This window comes from Fundulus heteroclitus, unplaced genomic scaffold (genome assembly GCF_011125445.2).
Source record: "Fundulus heteroclitus isolate FHET01 unplaced genomic scaffold, MU-UCD_Fhet_4.1 scaffold_61, whole genome shotgun sequence".
NCBI classification, from domain to species: Eukaryota; Metazoa; Chordata; class Actinopteri; order Cyprinodontiformes; family Fundulidae; genus Fundulus; species Fundulus heteroclitus.
The window spans coordinates 1421372-1436803 of record NW_023397044.1 but is presented as its reverse complement, the minus strand read 5'-3'; the positions used below and the strand labels follow the sequence as shown (position 1 = coordinate 1436803).

Below are 15432 nucleotides of genomic sequence, written 5' to 3'. Positions count from 1 at the left end.
CTGTTGCTGCTGTGGACGTCTCTAACATGTACAGACTTCCACAGCAGCAAATCCTTTACATTAATATGGGTAAATATTATAGCACATTTAGCAAAATTCAGACATTTACATATACAGTGAACCCAAACTATATAGCCCGCCTTATTTTACATCTATCAAGTCTTTTTCTCAATGACAGTTCTTATTAAGGCTCCATCCAAATACCCTCAGAGTAAGGATTCTTTAGTCAAAGCGGACATGCGTCAGCGGTAGCCATGATGAGTGCTGTGTGAATAGTAAAGTCAGTAAGGATGGAGGTAGGAAAAGGAGCCTGTATGGTTCCTCTCGCTGCTAGTTTTGCCTAGGAACACTGCAACGTCCCTTATCGGCGCCAAGAAGCCTTAAGGATGGCACAATCCTTTGCATGACATGATGTATCAGCACAACCCACTCATGGAGAACAACAAAAATGTCCTGAGAAAAGGGAGTATGCACTTAGTGGTTCTTTTTCAGAAAGGCTGTGGGCTTGGATTTGACTCAGACATCCATGTGTGTTTCCGTCATGTAATGACGTCAGAGCCAAAGGCTGCCCGAATGCGGCACAGCAGTACGAATCTCCTTTACTCCACATGATTGCGTTCTTACTGTTGACCCCGTGAAAGGTCACAATGCAAGAGCTAGGAGCTATTAAGGGTATTTGGATGGAGCCTATAACCAGGAGAGAATATGTAGGATTCAAATCAACAGCTATCTGATTGGCAGCCCCCCTTCAGAAAAACATTCATGGTTGACACAATTAAGACTTTAGAAAAGGTCCACATACCAGACTGTGCCAGCCCGGAGCCCACTAGACACATAGTTGGCTTTATCAATGTCATTTGTGAAAACTGAAGCTGCAAGTCCATATTTGGTGTCATTTGCTCTGGTTATAACTTCCTCCAATGTTTTAAACTTCAAGATCTGCATCACTGGACCAAAGATCTAGAAGACAGAAGAGACTTCCATGAATCTGAAGACCTTACAGAAATAAAAGCTTTACAGCAGTTCTTCAGACAGCTTAAGACATAAAAGGTAAAAAGCACAATATAGCATAAATGAGTCATGGATATAGTTTCCTAAATCTTTGAAGAAGAGTGGCTCCCATAACAAGTTGTGGCGGTGGGGGGTTATCCAATCCACTTTATTTATATAGCACGGTTTAAACAAACACAAGGTTTCCAAAGTGCTGCACAAAGAGATAAAATAAATAAAAATAAGTAAAAGCGCTGCCCGCTCATAATAAAAATATGCATGTATATACATAAAAATCAATGCTCTACGTGGTGTCAAAAGCCAAAGAAAAGAGGTGTGTTTTAAGAAGAGTTTTAAAATGAGACAGAGAAGTTGCCTGTCTAATGTGCAGTGGCAACCCATTCCAAAGTTTTGGAGCTGCAACGGAAAACGCTCGATCCCCTCTGAGCTTAAGTCTTGCTTTAGGCACTGTCAGGAGCAGCTGGTCAGCTGACCTGAGAGATCGGCTAGGGGTGTAGCAGCTCAGAGAGGTAAAGTGGGGCAAGGCCATTTAAGGCTTTGAACGTAAATAAAAGAATTTTAAAATAAATCCTAAAATGGATGGGTAGCCAGTGGAGTGAAGCTAAAATAGGGGAGATATGCTCATACTTGCGTGTGCCAGTTAGAAGACGTCTAGGATTACTAGAGAAGGAACACAAACAGGATGATCTGACCGTAAAAAAGGGGTGGAGGTGTCTGGGCAAAGTTACCACTTCAAGGCCCGGCCTAGTCAATGTGTGACAGTTGCAACTTCTTTTGAAATTGCTGCATTATCGGGCCTAATCAATGCTCCTAATTTTCAATGACAGAGCTGGTGAAATGTGCACATTTGCACATTGCATCACCATCTGGCATTACCAATGCTGCCAAACTTTTAGTTTCCTTTTACCCAACAAAAATGCATTTTGTTTTTTTTTTGCACAAATGCCTTCTTGCAAATTATTTTTGCACATAATGGTCTGAACATTCTCCTGTACACTATGATTGCACACTGTTTTTTTTCTTCCACATTGTTTACTTTTGATCACTGCTGCACTTTACACTGTAAATGTTGCCTTATTCCAACCTACTCTTATAAGCTGTATGCACTCTGTACATACAAAATGACAATAAAGCTGTCCGAGTCTAAGAAAGAGGGGGCAGGGAGTTGAAGTCCATTGGCAGTGTCTGAAAATAGAACTGCTTGCCTGCATCTTTGTGGAATGTTTATTCATATCTAAGGAGACTATAAGGTTCAGAAAACATAAGTCTGAAAAAAAGAGGATAGAACATTTTCCATTTAACCATTCCCACAACTCTACCTCCTCCCTGGCAATGGTCATGTTGTCCTGGACATCTCCAAACACTGTGGGCTGTATGAAGTAGCCTCTGTCTGCAGCCACTCCTCCTCCACACATCAGCTTGGCACCTTCTCTCTTCCCACTGCTGATGTAGCCAAGAATCTTGTTGAACTGCTCCTGATCCACCTTGAAACCATTGCAGAAGGATCAGAGTCAATTCCATCTTACAGTCTGTGAATTCTAAAAGAGCCCTAAAAGTTACGAGGTCCAGCAAAGGATGGGGTCTGAGTTTGTGTTACCTGAGGGCCCTGCTCAGTCTTAAAGTCAAACGGGTCTCCCACCACTCTTCTTTTAGCACGCTCCACACTGCGCTCCACAAACTCATCATAGACATCTGCCTGGACGAAAAGTCGAGAGGCAGCACAGCAACACTGGCCTTGATTGAAAAACAGGCCCATGTGGGACTGCTCCACAGCATTATCCACTAAAAAATTAAGAAAGATTGTTAAACAGCATAAATGAGATCACAATAGTCACAGACTGTGAAAAACGTTTAGCCTTTTTCCAAAAACGAAAAAAAAGGAGCAAAGATGCAGAATGGTTTAAATGATTGGTGCTGCCATACTTTAACAACTTAACAAAACTCTTCTAAGTATGTTTATTTAGAAAGTGAAGTGAAGAAGAAAAGCTTTATAACAACTAAGCCAATAAAAAATATATATTTTATAACAACTAAGCCAATAAAAAGATATTTGATAACAAAAGGCCTCATCAGGAAGCCACTAAAGTACTCTTGAAATAGTTCTGATTAATCATAGAGCCATAAATTATTTATATGGCTTTAATGATGGATAATCTCACAGGTTGCTGTGGTGTCGGGTATGTAGAGTTTTAAAGGGATAGTTTTTAAGTTGCGTTCTGTGTAGATGTCAGAGATTCAGTTTTCTCATTGGGATCCAACCTAAAGGCTATCTGACTGGAGCCATGTTCAAAGCAGGTTTCTGACAAGTTAAAACAGCTACAATTTAAAAAAATCTAACCTCAAGGGAAACAAAATAAACTGTTCTAATTCTTAGTGTGTACCCAATTTTCTGTGAAACATGCGCAGACTTTTTTATTAGGAACATTCCAGGACACAAACTGGAACGCAGTTTTTAGTGTACATGACAGTCTAATGCTAAACCGAAAATGCTGGAACGGTTTCTACTACAATGTTTCATAGCTTGGAAACTGAAAACTTTGGAGACTGGAGTTGTTTTCAGACTGAAGAGCCACTTTGTAATAACGTCCAGACTGACCCGCCCTTTGCTGTCCACTCTGAACGACCTCAGAAATGAAGGTTAGATTCATCTGCCATTTACTACAGGTAAAACACCAATTCCTGATAGCAACACCCCATATCCCAAACAAAAAACATCCTTACTACCTTTATAGTTATGGTGTTCCAACTATATAAACTCTAATATCAAAAGTGGGGACAGTGTGAGGAACAGAACTTAACAGAAATAAAAATAAAAGCCAACTGCTGGACGTATGCAAAGATCAAATAACATGCTTGTACAGAGTACAGAGGAAACATACAGCTGGCATCAGACAAAACAATATTCGGACTCTTCCCTCCCAGTTCCAAGGTGACTTTCTTCAGGTTACTGCTGCCTGCTGCCTGTTGAATCAGATGACCGACCTGATGGACAAAGCGGAGAAGTTAGCACACCCAGTTCAGACAAAATCAATTTAATGGTAAAAAATACAAAAATATGTTTATTAAAATGCAATGAAATCAATCTGACCTGGAACCAAGTAATTCTGTGGGATTTCATCACAACGTATGGACACAGGTGAACCCGTTAACCCTTTCTCCATTTACTACACTGAGAACAATCTTTGTGCAAGATATCTCATCAAATAATGATATATCCTCCAACAGCAACTAAAGTTTGTTCTTGTTAGGAGCAAAGATTGAAACTAAACTTAAAAATCATGTCTACAGCATGCCTTGCTCATCACTACTCACCACTCTGGCTCTGTATAGGTTAGATACCAAAAATACAGCTCGCTAATGACATATTTATAGTGATATTATAGAAAGTAAATTAAATAAAGAACTCCACCCATTGACCTGAATCAATTCATCCTTGTTCCTTATTTATTCCAAACAGCATAAAAACACCCTGAGACTGGAGATTAGGGCTAAATCTCTTATAATAAAAGGGCAAAATCTACAAATGTGAGTGTAAAGGCAAGGGGTGGAAGGTAAAATGGGATTCAGACTATGTAAGCAGAAGTCATTATGTATGATAGAGGTTACCTAGCAAAAGAAACATCCCATAAATGTTAGTCAGGCTCAGCTGCCAGCTGAAAAACATTAAACAGTGATATGCTGGAATAAAAGGGGGAAAAAAAAGAAGCTCAGTAGGTCCTCTGGATGGGTTCTTTTGTTGAAATGTTTCATCTCCTCTCCAAAAAATGTCTTCAGTCTGTAGAATTGTTAGTAAACTCAGTCTTATCAGCTTTACCTTTGCATAGTGGATAAAGTTTAACTGGGACAATCAAAAGAAGACTGTTAGTGCTCTGATGGCCGCTCGCTTATTGTTCCCAGGGGGCTGAGTCATACACACAATAACACTATTATAAGAGCGAGATACGTGGATCCAGAGGCCTCTATTAACCATGGGTGGTTTCTCTTCACAAAAATGGCTCCCTTTTCAAACTCTCTATCCAGGATGAGAACATCTTCATCCCTGAAAGAGTGACCCCTGGCCTGCAGAAGAGCATAAACTGCAGAATCTTGGTCTGATGATGCTGCTCTTCTGTGCTGGGCCATCCTTTTGGCCAGAGGCTGCTTTTTATCCCTGATGTATAAGTGGTCACAGTCCTGGCACTTACCAGCATACGCAGCATGGCTCTGTTTAGGGGACCGAAACTTTGTGGGTGAACCAGTCTTTGTCATGATGCTTTTTGGGGTTAGAAAGCCACTGGGACATCATGTTTAGAAAATAATCATCTCAGTTTATATGAAACTCCCTCAACATATGGAATGACTACTGGTCTGGGTTTCGGGTCCTCCTTTTCATCCAAAGGCTGGCTGGAGTCCTGTTTCTTCTCAGTTTTGAGGAAAGCCCAGTTGGGATACCCACAGTGCTCTAGGGCCTGTCTTGTGTGCAATTTCTTATGAGTTTGTGGGGATGTTGTGTGCGCTGTGATCCAGAGTCCTGATGACTCCTAACTTGTTCTCCAGTTGGTGATAGAAGTCAAACTGCAGGTTCTGGTCTGTGTGGGTAGGGTTGCAATACAGAGACTTGGATGTCACAGTCCAGGAATGTCAACCTGCCCTTTTTACATCCTCTCTTGTGAACTTTACATATTTATCCACAGAGTTGATGTGATCAGGGAAATGTACTCCCTGAGATTTAATATTAAACCAGATGTCATCAACATACCTGAACCAATAGCTTGGTGGTATCCCTAAAAGGATGCTAAAGCTCTCTTTTCTACCTGCACCATGTACAGGTTGCAACAATAGGAGAAACCGGGGATCCCAGAGCACACCCATATTTCTACATATAATATTGACCTCCCTATGTAAAGTAGGGTTACTGCAGGCACAGTTTCAGGAGTTGTCACAGTTGCTCTGTGGAAAAAGTGGTTCTGCTGCTAAGGGTGGTGTCTGATTTTAAATTTTTCAAAGACTCCTCACCTCGTCATCAACAGGAACACACATAAAGAGTAATGTGACATTAAAGACCATAGTTTCATCCGTCTCCATGATGACATCCCTCATCTTGTCCACAAAATCCTTGGTGTTCTGTATGTGGTGTTCTGAGCTACCTCTTTTGCATGTAAGCAACCAGTTTTGGTAGTCACCATTAAACTTGTTGATCCACCATGCAAAGACAGTGCTGATAAGGCTGAGTTTATCTGAAACTGCCCAGACTGAAGAAGTCTCAGAGAAGAGACGTTTCAACAAAGAACTCATCCAGAGGACCTACTCCTTTTTTCTTTTTCTATCTGGATTATTGAGAACACAAATGCATCAAAGTTTTCTTTGATGCGTTTGTGTTCATCTGCTTGTGGAGAAAGAAATTGACCAATTAGGATGTATTTTACTGCTAGGTGTGAACATTCCTACCTAAAGCTGTGCATCTGAGAAAAGGACCGGGCTTCCATTAGTGCCAAGTCTGAACAGGACCTTCAAACGCATTTACCTCTGTGGATCCAGTAAAGGCCACCTTGTCAACATCCATGTGCTTTGCAATGGCCGCACCAGCTGTCGGTCCCATTCCAGGCAAGATATTTACCACACCTTCAGGAAAACCGACCTGCACACAAAGGTTGACAACACAAATCCAAGAATAGATGAGAACAGGAAAAACAACAAAGACTCAATAAGATAGTATTTAGGTCATGTTCAGGTTCATTTTTTTGTATTAACGTAGTAATAGTGATCGTAAAACAATTAAAAAAACAGAATACCTCTTTAATAAGACTGGCCACATAGAGTGCTGTGAGTGGTGTTTGCTCAGCAACTTTCATCACAACAGTATTACCAGTCGCTAAGGCCGGCCCAAGTTTCCAGGCCTGCATCACCAGAGGGAAGTTCCACTGCAGCAAAGGGGGGAAAAATGTAAAGTACTTTACAGAATTCTTCACAATGCGTTTCTGTAATGTCACCATTTTTGTCTCGTCAAAACATTAGTGTTACTAATGCAACTAAAAACACAGATGTGTTTCTGCATTAATGCATCTAAATCATCTTTGCCAAGAGTACAATACATCTCAATGAAAATGTTTCATTTCTGCTGGAAAATTAATCAGTTAAAAGCAAACGATATTCACCTGCATCCCTTTATTATGTGACAATAACAAACTTTAGAAAATATTCAGAATATATGGTCTATTATCCTTTAATCCATTAAACTGCAAGTACAAGAACATAAAATGTATTTTTTTTTTTTTGCCAGACATTTTTGCCATTTTTTTTTTTTTCACCACAGTTCTGTAGAAAACCTAGAAGTACTGATCAAATGGAGCACGTTCACTTTTCTTGTAATAAACAATTTCCTAATACTGGCTTTTTATGTAAGACTAACACGGTGGAGTGTTACCTATTGATTATTTCCTGTTTATGGTTTTATACTGACAGCTCTGCAGGAGGAGAGATGCAGGATGTCAAAAGCTCCCAGGGATCCTCTCTGCTGAAGTAGATGTTCTGCTGTCATCTACTCTGTCTACACATCTTTTACTTTAAATAAATATTTGCTTAGAATTTGTCTAAGTTTCCTTGCACCTGTGGATTTCAGTTTTATGTTGTTCTAATAAAATATTAAATGTTAAAATGTTAAAAAAAATAAGTGTTTTAATAGTTTTATATTGGTTATTCTTAACAAATCATGTAGCTGTAAAGCAACATCTCTGGGTGGTTGCAGGTTGGCAAAAAATTAAATGTGATGTGTAAACTTTCATGCTTATCCAGTACAACTAAAGGTATAATGGAAGGAATTATGTAACTGTATAGCTCTAAAACTGCTCCTCATCTACTGTTATCAGTTGGATTTTTTTTAAACACTAAAAAAAAGGTTACAAGGGATAGCTAGCATATACAGAAGAAGGACAGAAGACCTCATGAGTGCTTCTGTAGAAAACTGTGGTTAAAGAAAGTAAACCACTTTAGTTAAAATGCATGACACTTTGTAAGTTACAAAAGTATGATGCAAAATTAAGTACCAACTCATTTAAGAATACAATAACCGGGAGAAAATGACCTGCAAATACTCGATGGGTTCTATTCTATCCAACTAACCACTACTTACAGAGAATTTACTAATGTTTGGAAAAAAAGAAAATTATACGGCTTTGATTGTTGGCCTTTGGTTTCTTATTACCGCCACCCACTGGACTGAAGGTGAAATGCAGTTTCCTGTACAACTTCCCTTTGCCATTAGGCTGATTTAAATAAATAGCCTGTTGTAATGGAAACACTCACTTAAAGCCCAAGGCTTTCATTTACCCCTGGAAAACCAAACCCTGGGGCTTTAATTGCAATTTCTGGTTTCATAAGATGAATCTTTGTCAGCTATGATCAGTTAAAAGGACTCCGATTTTGTGCAAAGAGTTACATAGGTAGTGTAAAGTAAACTTTGCCCTTGTTTTGAGATAACAGAGGCTGGAGCTGCAAAAGCAGTTACCAAGGAAACAGCAGACAACTCACCATGTCAAGTACTTGTGGCATGCATAAACAAGTGGACAGTTATCTCAGGGCAGAATGGACACGTGGATATCCCTGGAGCTAAGCTCTTTTAGTATAATGGTGACATGTATCCCGGAAGACAGCAGGGAAAAAAAAGACCATTTCTGAGCAGGTCTTTGCTCATCTATATAACCTCATAACTGTATAAAGACTAGGTGCCTAGGATTTATCTCCTCCTTTGCCTGTGGAGTGTGAAAGCATCCACACTGGAGAGACTGGCAAACATGGCCGCAGTCCAGAATTGCAGCTAACAACCTGCTGTTCAACATCAGAACCTAACCAGCCATGGAAACAGGCTCCTTGTAATCTTTCCTCAGCTTTTGCAGGAGAAAAGCTGATCCGAAAATCACCCCTTCAAGCTGTTCACGGAGCCTAAGAACATAGCCACGCTAGGAAGGCAACGCTGTGACCCCCCACACCCCTTCACAGGCCAAATGCAGACCACAGGAGAACCGACTACGGAAGTTTCATCCCAGGCCGGGTTTCTCAAGGAGTGAGAGCCGCTTGCTTTCTGCTCAAAAACCATCCTTCAACCCGGCCCGACTTCTTCCAACTGGATGCCAAAAGTCAACCGAATTGACACAGAGGCACAGATAGATTTGGCAGAGTAAGGCAGGGAAAGTAAAAATTTTTATTTAAAATGTTTTTTACCATTTTGTTTTAAACTGTGAACGAGGTAAAAACACCTGGAGTTAACAGGCATAGCTCCCGCTAGCATTCCTGAAATAAAGCTTTGCTGATGTGTGTTTTTACGGTTATAACTAATTTTATTTCCAGAAGGGTTTTATACCCCAATGGGATATTAATGTTTGTGTTGTCTGGTCCTCTCATCCCAACCAAATAGAGCTTAAGACTTTTTAATTAGCTTTGAATGTCCGCTAGCATGATAACATTAGTGCTACCACTTATTAAATGTAAATACGGTACATTTTAAACATAATGCTGGTTTTCGTTTAACTCCACCATCTTTCGATAGTGCTACGAGTGTTATTACAGCATGAATTGGGAACATTAATATCGATTAATGGCGTTTGTGTAACATTAGGATTAAACTCAAGGTAATGTAAACATTGGCCACAGAAAGTGCCCCAACACGTAATTTCTGGTTGATTGTTATTGGCTTGGTGGGTTATTGGATCAGTGACTACATGGATGAGGTCCGCAATCTCACACAGCGGTGCTCCAGGAACAACCTGATCCTGAACACCAGTAAGACCAAGGAGGTAATAATAGATTACATTAGGTCCAGGAGGACTGAACACGCTTCTCTCTACATACAGGGGGAGGTGGTGGAGCGTGTGGACAGCATTAGATTCCTGGGCACATCTCCTTCGACCTCTCCTTGACTGTGAACTCCTCCCACCTGGTGAAGAAGGCCCAACAACGGCTCTTCTTCCTCAGGAAACTGAAAAGGACTGGATCTTACACTAAACTGCTAAAGAACTTCTATAGAGCTACCATAGAGAGTGTTTTATGCATCAGCATAACTGTATGGTATGGAAGCTGCATAGTCCAGGAGATGAAGGACTTAGCATAGGTGGTGAGAACAGCGCTGGGGACTGTGGGATTCGTCTACATGATTTGGACTCAAATTACGCAGAACAAGTCCAAAGAAGAGCCAGACACATCTCCACTGATCCCATCCACCCAGGCAATGAACTGTTTGGCCCTCTCCCATCAGGTAAACGCTTCAGAAGCATTAAATCCAAAACAAACATGTAGAAATAGCTTATTTCCAAGAGCTGTGAGGGCAATCGCCCCCTGATGGGAGACTGCAGTCCAACACGTTAAAAAAAAAATAAAAAAATAAAAATCACCCTACTGTTACTAGCCCAACATCACGTTAATGCCTTTTTCTACACCATTATCTCAGAATATCGAAATGCACATCTCTGTAAATGAAGCCTTAAATCATTGCACAAAAGCACCTTATTACCTCATTATTTATTTTGAATGCTATAATGGAAAAAAAAAACAAAAAAAAAAAAACACCAATCCTTGTTCATCGCCTGTTTGTCTCTTATGTGTACTCCTAGCCGGAGTGGCCAAAAACAAATTTCACCACATTAACACGCAATGACAATAAATAATTTATGAATCTTTAAATCCAAAATTACCAATTCCAGTAATTTAATAATGAACGTAATAAAACCAAGTGTCTTAAAGGTTATTGATTTTTAGTGACCAATTCGTTCTTTAAAAATCTTATTTTCTTACATGTTTTGCATAACTCGGATTTGCATTGTGGATGGGTGTAGTTTAGTTAAGTGTCACCAGAATAGTAGATAGAAAAATTGTTGATTGAAATATAATGTTAACTCAGATAAACAGCATTCTATAGTGGTGTTCCCTCGATGTTCATTTATTTCTGTTAATAAATTCTTGAACTTGAAGAAAATTTGTCACTCATTTATTCCATGTGTGTGCAGAGTTTGCTGTTAAAAGAATGCCAGTGCTCGAATCACCCTTTCCAACTATTGTCCTAATATCAGCTGTTTGGGCTATAATTCCCCTCATAATGCCTAACAGAGTTATTTATTAAACATTAAATAACTTAAAACAGTGTGTAATGGTACAACAATGGAAAGCAAAGTATGTGTGACATATGGATATATAAGGGACACCATTTGTAGTCATTCAGAGAAGGCGTTGCTTTGTACCTTATTTGTGCATAATGTAAAAAAGGATTCCTTGAATAAACAACACAGAACTAAGTCAAAAAGATTGTCACCTATGACAATCCTTTGATAACGTTTTCATCATCGGTTGACACAGAATACAGATAATTAAATTTGAATAAAGGTTCTGCCTCAGTAAAGCAGAATAGCACAAACTGACATCAACTTCCTCAGATTAAAGTATACAAGTATATCACAACTGTATTGTAATGATGTATTGTTAATTAATATATATATATATATATATATATATATATATATATATATATATATATATATATCTATATATATATCTATATATATATATATATATATATATATATATATATATATATATATATATATATATATATATATATATATACACACACACAAACATACATACAGGTATTATCTGTCCACAGACGCCAACAGGTTCATGTCTGGTGTAGGTGAAGTAATCTCCATCAACGGGGATGGTCTTTCCCTCCCACTTGTCAGCCCAACCTGCATAGTACCTAAACACAGCAAAAATTCTAATGCAGTATACATTAGTGTGTATTTCTTCAATTTTTACCCCCCAGTTTGTAAATGTTTTACATCAAAAAATTATCAACATGCAGTTTTTAGTATTGTTTAAAGGGAGAGAAAATAAAGAAGACAGCACAAAAATTGCATTGATGAAGAGTTTTAAGAAAAACACTGCAAGTCAAAAAGAATGCAAAGGCCCATCTCACATTTTCTAAGGAAAACATTTTGATGATAAAGGAATTTGGAGTAAGAGATTTGGGTTATGCCTTCATGGACAATGAGGTTCTGGAGTCTATATGCAACACCAATGCCTACTGGTTCCTGGGATCCGGACTAGTTTGACAGGTCTCTGGGTCCAGGGATACTGGTAGTGGGCTCCACCTTGCTTGGCTGACCGGGGTTCTCAGAGACTGCTTTCACCCAGGGGGCAGCCGCAGGGGCCCTCAGCATCTTTGGGGATCTCTGTGGGGTCCCTAGCCATGGTTGTGTGGGCCAGTTGGGCATAATATATACACCATGGGGTGTTGGCAACACCATGGGTTGTTGGCATGTGGTGAAAAATGTTTCTCTTTTGTTCCAGCATCCGGGGTTTGTTCAACCAGGTCTGGATGTGTGGGGATGGCCTAGGAGTTTCTGGTGGCATTACCTTGGTTTGGTGTCATTTGTGTGGGTACTTGGACCATGTTTCGGAGTAGAGGGTTCCCCTTGAGCATGATGGTTCTCGTGGCTGTTTCAGGCCGTCTGTCAGCCACAGGGACTAAGCTGGACTCTGGTGGTAATCCTTCCCTCTTCTTGCCAGATCTAGCTCACGTGGTGGAATGTAATGTAGGAAGGAATTTGACTTTTCAGATTGTTAAAAACAATTTACCGTATTTTCCGGACTATACGGCACGCATTAATTTTCTCAAAAACGCCTTATAATCCGAGAGAACTGAGAAGTTCGACCCAAGTATGGAACAACTGGAGACGGTTGACAGTGGGTGGCCAACTTGGAGGACACAGCAGCGGTGAACGAGACAAAGAAACGCGATGGAGACAGCACTCAAAAAAGCACTGGAGAGGATGGATAACTATGAAAATCAGTTGCCAGCAAAACGAGCAGTGGTGGTGAGGCTACATAATTATGCAAACAAACAAAAGACCTCGTACGCAAGAAACAAAGGCAGGGTTAAGCTGGATGACCAGAACGTCACCCAGCTGAGGTTATGAGGCAAAGGTAGGCATCGGCAAAGGTGCACAGGAGGCTGCGTGACACAGGGATTAAATAAGTGTTCCTGTATCCTGCAGTGATAAATGTTTTTCCTCCGAACGGAAAACCAATGTTTTTTATGGTAAAGGATGGAAACTGTTTGCTTCAGACACACAAAGACCTACGGTTTATGCAATTTTTTGCTTTGATATAGGAAGAACCAGGGTCTGATTGGCTCTAAAGATCCTTTAATATTAGCTGGTAATGGTAACACCTAGTTTTAATATACAGGGACTTCTCGCTCAGGATTGGTCGAGAGCGGGATTTCACCTGGGGTCAAATCAGTTTTTAATCATCTTTTAGAAAGGATGAATTTTTATGGTGACAAAGGCCCAGCCTGCTGTCTGATGCCCCTCAATGGTACTCCTGGATTTGTAAGGTATGAAAGTGATGGATGATTGTCCATGGGAATGGAAAATGGAGAACCAAGTAGTTTACAGGGTGGGATAGAGTGGACGGATTCGACCTTGGTTCCTGAACAGTTTTATCTTACCTAGTCTAATGTAAAATTCAAATAATGTGTGCATAGGGACCTAAAACAGGCTTTACGTAATTAGATGAACCCTAAATTGTAAATAAAAGCTAAACCTTTCTTCTTGTGTGATACAACTCTATGAAGCATTCATGTTGATCTGTACTAAAAGTTCCAGCACTGCCCGGTTCCAACACGGGAACCTTCAATGTTGTGGAAAATATTATTCAGCTGTACGGAAGATCGCGGTTAAACCAAAGGACTCTATTAATAAGCTGCTACTTTTTGAAAGAAAGAAGACGTCATGAACGATTGAAGTGAGATGAGAAAAAGAGTATATTAAATGACAGGGGAGAATGATAGAATTATTCTTACTATCCATCCATTTTCCAAACTGCTTAATCCCTCATGGGGTCACGGGGGTTGCTGGTGCCTATCTCCAGCGTTCCCTGGGCAAGAGGCAGGGTACACCCTGGGTGGAAGCCGGAGTACCCGGAGAGAACCCACGCATGCACAGGGAGAACATGCAAACTCCCTGCAGAAAGACCCAGGGGTGTACTCGAACCCAGGACCTTCTTGCTGCAAGGCAACAGCGCTACCCACTGTGCCACTGTGCAGCCCCTTGATGAGAAAAAGAGTATATTAAATGACAGGAGGGAATGATAGAATTATTCTTACTATGTCTACATATGTTATTTACTATTTTCATTGTCTTTATCAAATATATTTACTTTTTACTACTAAGAAGTTTTAAGGTTTTAGATCTCTCTCTTATATTTGCAGAAGGCCTGCAGAAAGCAGAGAAATATGTTGTGACTATGATAAGTGTATTCATGAACTCTATTCAGCCATCTGGAGTGCTGCACTGTGTGAACTGCTTGGTTTTATCTCGAAGGTCACAGTTATTTTGCTTATCCCTACCACTTAGCTTGACAATGGAACCAGGGATTCCTTTTCCTAATATATAGAGAGGAGGCAACGGATTTGCTTCAGATCGGATTTGGAGATCTGTATTAAGCATCTCCGTTCGATCTCCTTGCAAGTCACTCCAAAAAAACAAAAAAAACAAAGCAACTGGACTTATTTTCCGTAGTTGAAGACGTTTCACTTCCTCTCCAGGAAGCCTTCTCTTTTTTTTTTTTTTTGGGGGGGGGGGGTTTTTTGCGGCTCTAGTGGCTCGCTTTTTTTGAAAGTAGGCTGACAGGAAGGGGGGTAGAAGAGGGGGAGAGACATTCGGCAAAGGACCACGGGTCGGATTTGAACCCGGGTCGACCATGTCGAGGACTAAGGCCTCTGTATATGGGTCGCGCTACCCGCTGCGCCACATTCGCGCCCCAACAGGAAGCTTTCTCAATTCAAAAAGTCTGGAGTAATGTGGAGTGCCAAGCTTTATACTCCTACCAAACAAAGGCCTTGTAATGGCTTAGATAACATGCAAATTCAACAGAAACAGGTCCACCCCTTAGTAATGGGCGGTCGTTAAAGTCATTAAGCCATCAGATTGAACTGAAACTGGTCCACTCCTCTGTAACGAGGAGTCGTTAGGGTTGTTATTGGCCTGGTTTAAAGGAACGATGTTTTGATCCCCCATATGAGGGTGAGAATTGAGGTGATGATTGGCCGGAATTAATCCTATAGCTGGATTGTACGTTTTTGAGAGTTGGAACCTAAGGCCTCCTCCCCTGTTTAAGGTTGGTTTTTCTCTCTTAACGTAGATGGCTTCCTTCACGCCCCTTTCAAACCATCTGTCTTCTTTGTCCAAAATGTGAACATTTTGGTCCTCAAAGGAGTGTCCTCTGTCTTTGAGGTGTAGGTGGACAGCAGAATCTTGTCCGGAGGAGGTAGCTCTCCTGTGTTGAGCCATGCGTCTGTGGAGAGGTTGTTTGGTTTCTCCAATATAAAGATCAGAACATTCCTCACTGCACTGAACTGCATACACCACTCCGCTCATCTTAGGTTTGGGGATT

General features: G+C 40.5%; 1 protein-coding gene across 1 annotated transcript in view; it reads right to left on the bottom strand.

The window, feature by feature from the left end:
* LOC105922821 (aldehyde dehydrogenase 2 family member) overlaps window positions 1-15432 on the bottom strand; it is a 39882-nt gene that overhangs the window by 9641 nt on the left and 14809 nt on the right. Inside the window, exons 5-11 of the mRNA XM_012858746.3 lie at window positions 11620-11731; window positions 6783-6911; window positions 6515-6628; window positions 3891-3993; window positions 2609-2793; window positions 2331-2495; window positions 803-960 (exon numbers count right to left, since the gene is read on the bottom strand). Coding sequence (XP_012714200.1) covers window positions 803-960; window positions 2331-2495; window positions 2609-2793; window positions 3891-3993; window positions 6515-6628; window positions 6783-6911; window positions 11620-11731 — 966 coding nt within the window. The remainder of the gene's footprint in view (window positions 1-802; window positions 961-2330; window positions 2496-2608; window positions 2794-3890; window positions 3994-6514; window positions 6629-6782; window positions 6912-11619; window positions 11732-15432) is intronic.